The sequence below is a fragment of the Pygoscelis adeliae genome, unplaced genomic scaffold, assembly GCF_000699105.1.
Source record: "Pygoscelis adeliae isolate BGI_AS28 unplaced genomic scaffold, ASM69910v1 Scaffold4, whole genome shotgun sequence".
Taxonomy (NCBI): Eukaryota; Metazoa; Chordata; class Aves; order Sphenisciformes; family Spheniscidae; genus Pygoscelis; species Pygoscelis adeliae.
Window position 1 is genome coordinate 14092594 of NW_008824986.1, and position 5418 is coordinate 14098011.

Below are 5418 nucleotides of genomic sequence, written 5' to 3' on the forward strand. Positions count from 1 at the left end.
TTCTAACATTAACAAACCATATTTTCTCCAGTCTCAGAAATGGTTGAACAATTTGGGCTGAAAACCCATACTCCATTTCACCCATTCATTTAAAACTTATAACCTTGTATTGGAAATCTGGTACAGGTAACCTGAGTCCAAACTGGCAGACAGCATGGTAAATCCTTGAAAACGACATTTTATAACAGAAATTTCAGTAACAGTCAGAGCTGCTATCCCTACTATAATAAGTACCAACATAAGTTCCTGATGACCTTTAAAATGGCTAAAAATGAATGTACAATGTTGAAGACGCACATGCAGAAATCCCAAGGAGAGCACAGTTCATTTAGTGCCCTACCTTACTGCAACCCAAATACCAAGGAAGTCTGAAAAGACATTTGCTTTTGACTACTTTATATGAAAGGGAGAGGAAAAAAGTGAAACTGATTTAATCTAATATTTTTGTATTAATTATTGAAACTGCAGACAAAATACAATTTAGAAAATTACTAAAAATTACAGAATCAGTGACCTGTATTTTACTCTCTCATCTCTTCTCTTACCTGCCACAGAAGAACAAGAGGAACCCACTCCTTGAAGGGACCTGGCAATAAACAGTAATGTGTAGCTTCCTGAGAAGGCAAACACTACAGAAAAAACAGAGGTAATTTTTTAAAATTAGGTTAACTCTAACTAGGTTAAAAAGTTAGATTTCTTGAAACGATCACAAAAACTTCATGCAATTTAGTCAAATGTTTACAGTGACTTGTGCCACTTTCAATGCTAACTGCATTATTTTCCCTTATTGCATTTAGATGTGTCAGTGTTGAATTGCTCTCAGGTGTCTAAGCCTCCTGGTAACACTGAATGCAAGTGCACAAGCAGTTTTAACTAATTACTTAGGATTTGATTACATCCTGTTCTGATTCAGCTGCACACAGAAGGAGTAATAAGACCTTTCTTTCCAGCTTTGCCACTTCACGCTGCTTCATTTAAGGCTGCCCAGTCTGAAGCTCTAGGCATTCAGGGAAAGCAGGATTTAACACAGACGTACCTGCATGCATGCACACACTGATGTTTCCTCCAATAAGCAAATGGGTGGAGACAGGTTTTACCCTGGTGTTGCCAGCTCTGCAATAGATGCTGTGCAGCACAGCTGGCTGAAGGTGCAGGGAAGCCAGCTCCACCCATTTAAGGGCTGTAGGAAGTTCCTAATCTTCCCAACAGCAGACCACCAGAGAAATTGCACCAGTGGAGGTGCCTCTCTATATCTCCCCAAAAGATTTTACCCTGGGCTCCACTCTGCCTTTTGGGATAGAGCCCCTGGATGCTGCGCTCATCAGTCCAGCTAAATTCCCCATCCACAACACTGGAAAGTAGGAGCGTCCCAGAAACCCAAGCACATCTCTGCTTGTAGAGCCTGTGTCATGGTCAGTGTCATTAAATCTACAGTGAGTTTTTAAAAGCTTTTTTCAGCTCTTATCTGTTGGCCACCTAGGGAATTTTGCCAGACAGGTTATAGCTGGGGGAAGCTGTTATGCACCAACTAAACACAGGATTCACGTGCACTTCTCCCACCCGCTCTGTGGCATTGTGCCTCTCACGCTTTTCACCAGGTCTTACAAAAATCCCTACCCACGTGGACAGAGAAAAACCAAGAAAAATAAAAGAAGGAAGGATGTCAGCAGATCAACAGTATTCCCCTCTGCCATGAATTAGGCTCATTACTCTTATCTCCATCCCAATCAAAATGTGTGTAACATGTTCCTAAAATGCAGAGTTGTCAATGACTCTAAGACCAGGTAATCTTCTCAAGAACCCCAGTCCCCTTGATGATACAGTTTTAAGCTCATTATTCCTTCTCTTATGTACAGTGGACATGGAAAACTGTTTGTTCCCTTCCTTTTCGTCACAGACTCTGATACGTCTTACATCTGCCTTCTGAAGCAAACCAGGTTCTTTCACCATTCCTCACAGGCTTCTAATGATCCTTGATGTTCTTCTCTGTACTCTTTCCATCTGGGCCACAACTTCAAGGGCCACACCAAAACCGAACATAAAACACCAGCTGAGGCCTTATCAGTGCCATTTAGAGCAGACAAATTATCTCAGCTGACTTGCAGGCTGTGCTCCTGTTTGCACATCCCACAGCGATGTTTAGCGACGCTATGACACTGTTGACTCATATTCTACTCATGAGCCACTGCAGCCTCACGATCTTTCTGGTAAGTCCCTACGATAGCTAGTTGTTAAGGACTCTGCAAAACAGCCCTCTCATGGCTGATAGCCCTCCCATGCTATCTGTTTAAAACTGTCTGAGCACTGCTCCAGATTACAAGAATCTGAGAGAAAGATTCAGCTAAGGAAGAGACCCGCCGAGGTGGGATGGAAGGTGGTGAATTCCTTCGAGCATATTCATAAGACCGTACTTGACAAATCTCATCAGCACCACCATCCACATGGAGCAGCCACCCTTAAATTTTCCTTGGAAATCAGTCCCTCTACATCAACAAGAAGAACTCCTAGTGATAATTATTATAGATCATTTATTTAGAAGTCACATCTGGGCCAGACCAAATAAGATGTGGACACTTACTGATTGTTGACACAAACATGATGCAGAAGCCAGCAAACAGTGGAATCTGGTAGCCTATTCTGGAAAACAAAATGAACATTCACATTTCTGGGATTGCCTCACTGACATTTTGAATTAGACTTACTCACATGAGTGCACACACTGCAAAAACCCAACCTGTAGTTCCTTGGTAGGCTTTGAACTATTTATTGTGGACCACATGATCAAATTTGTCCATGTTACAAATGGCTTTTCATCTGGCACAGCAGATTTTGTATCTGAAATCCCTGGAACAAATCCTCCTCTCATTAGAATCTGATTGCCTTGTTCTCGTTCCATCATAATTGTTCCCAATAAAGCCCCTTTGGGCCTCCATGAGGTTGCCAAGGATATGAGAAGGGAAGATTTGTCTGAGCATGCTGAACTTTGAAATATCCCAGTAGTGATTCAATGCTTATCGGTTTCCATCCTCATTGAGACAATGAGTATAATGAGACACAGTCAAACCAATGGCTTTTTTACTGGAAAAATTTGTCATCAGCTTTGTTGGAAGTTCTGCCTCAGCCAGGAGCACTGAAAGAGTCCCAAAGAGCCTGAAAATAATATTTTTGCTTTCCATGGGTTTAGGAGTAAAAATGGAGCTGATCAAAGCTTCCTTCATCAGCCCGCTTCTTTATTAGGACTCTAAACAGCCTGTAGAAATGCCTGGTTGCTATAAGTACTTTCAAGTTTCCAGGAAATAAAGGATTTTCTGTCTGGAAAACAAATACATTTTTTGAGCTGCTAAAACCGAAATTTCAACAAAAAATTCACAATATACTATTTTTCATGCCATTAAAAATCTACCCTAGAATCAAAAACACTACCGAGGTAGCTCTGAAGACAGTCTGTATATTCTGTTCAGCACACTTTATTCACGGCTTCTTTTTTTGTAGGATTGCGCATCTCAAATGTATCTGCAAAGACATTATTTAATGGCCAAATTCTTCAAAAATGGATGATGCTTTTCAAAGGAGTACTGAATGACTTCAGCTTCCAATGATTTAACAGTATTGAGCATTTATAGTGGCAGTTTTGGCTGAAGTCGGTCAATCAAATAATGGAAGAGTCTATAATGGTCCTTTTAATTTTAATAATAGCAGTCGTGACATAGGTAAACCAAAATAATTATTCTGAGCTTTGCTTTTTTGTTAATGTAGTTTTTATACAATTGAGGACCCTGGATAATGGAAAACTCTCTGAAGTGCAGGGTGCGATGCTCATTATGTCTCATTCTAACATTTGTTTGAGTTTTGTGAATGAAAGAAATCTAGCATGCACATTTCTACACACCACAGAAATCTCTAATGAAGAACAATTTTCCCTTAAACATCATCACTACGTTAAAATATGACAAAAACGTAGTGCGCAGATTCTTCTAGTTGAAATTTGTAAGTGGGTGTTACAAATATCCAGCAAAGACTAGTTACTCCTGTGGTACTTAACCGGACTGGTATCTCCAAGGCAAGTTAAATCCCTGGCACTATCACAGACGTCCTCTGTGGCCTTATGATAATCATTTTAATCTCTCTCTGGCCTGTAAGAGAATAATATTACCCTTTTTTGTCTGCCTTATTTAAAGTGGATGATTTTTCTAAGCCTGTCTCTTCTCTTGCTGTGTGTATAGTAGGTATTATACAATGGGATGCTAATCTCCACTGGTGTTTCTATGTACATGAGGAAATAAAAAACTACCTGTTACCAACTTCTTGCCTGCCTCAGAACTGAAGTGGGCACTTCCCTTCCCAGTGGGCTCAGGTAGAACAGGCCACAGAGAGTTTGACCATAAGTGCTTTGATTTTGAATTTTTCAATTAAAGAAAGCACTGATAGAAGTACAGATAAAAAAAAACCCTGCAGGTATGGCTACTGCTGTTGGTGAGCTGTATCATCTTTTTCTGTGGTATGAAAGCAAAAGTTGAATGACCTTACACCTTCTTCCATTGCAAAGTAAAGTAGAGTTGTGTCTGTCAAGGCCATCCCAGAGGTATCTAGGATGGACACTGTGGGGAAGAAGTCTCATTTCAGTACAGAAATCAAGCAATTCTTAGACTGACACAGGGGCCATGAGACAGCAATTTGCTTCTGCTACAAGTGCACTGAATTAAAATTCAGTTATTTGCATGAAGACAAATGCCATCCAGACTGGCTCCCACATTCACGTTTCCATCGCTAGATCATAGACATGAGCTGTGAGATCTTCCATAAACATTAATGAGTTAAACAAAGAGAAGGGATATCAAACTAGTTCTAAATGATACTCTGTAGAGCTAAAGCAGATTTCAATTCTTCCAATAGGCTTCCTACACTTGGAAAGTTTCTGGTGCTTGAAGGCTGTAAGAAAACAAGTATTTTGGAAGTCACTTTTAATGCTCAATGAAACACTGTTCAAGCATTGTTCTTAATTTTTGCAGTCACAGATATTATTCTTCCTTTATGTTGGACAAACAGGGTCACAGCAACGTGTGAAGCAATACATAGCAAAGGGTGACGAGGGCAGAACTAGAGCAGAACTCAGTCCTACTCTTGCTACCCAGCAGACCACGATGCTTTATCACACATACTGAGGTCTAACACATACCTTTTCCTCCACACAGAAATTAATCATTTCAGAACTAGACTGTGTGGGCACAGCTAGTCATTTCAGCCGAAGTCTGCATTGCCAGTGATCCATCATACAAGATGATGCAAAGCTATACAGGTCAGCACAGGCCATGCATTTGTGCTGAATTAAACAAGTCATTATAATCCTCTGAAAAGCTAAAAATTGCCTGGAGCTTCTCCCACAATTTGGAGATGCATGATTCTGGTGTGCTGCCCCTG

General features: G+C 40.5%; 1 protein-coding gene across 1 annotated transcript in view; it reads right to left on the reverse strand.

The window, feature by feature from the left end:
* The window catches only part of SLC18A2 (solute carrier family 18 (vesicular monoamine transporter), member 2), a 30772-nt gene that overhangs the window by 18087 nt on the left and 7267 nt on the right, over positions 1-5418 (reverse strand). Inside the window, exons 3-4 of the mRNA XM_009325912.1 lie at positions 2579-2637; positions 546-629 (exon numbers count right to left, since the gene is read on the reverse strand). Of these exons, the coding sequence (XP_009324187.1) occupies positions 546-629; positions 2579-2637 (143 nt within the window). The remainder of the gene's footprint in view (positions 1-545; positions 630-2578; positions 2638-5418) is intronic.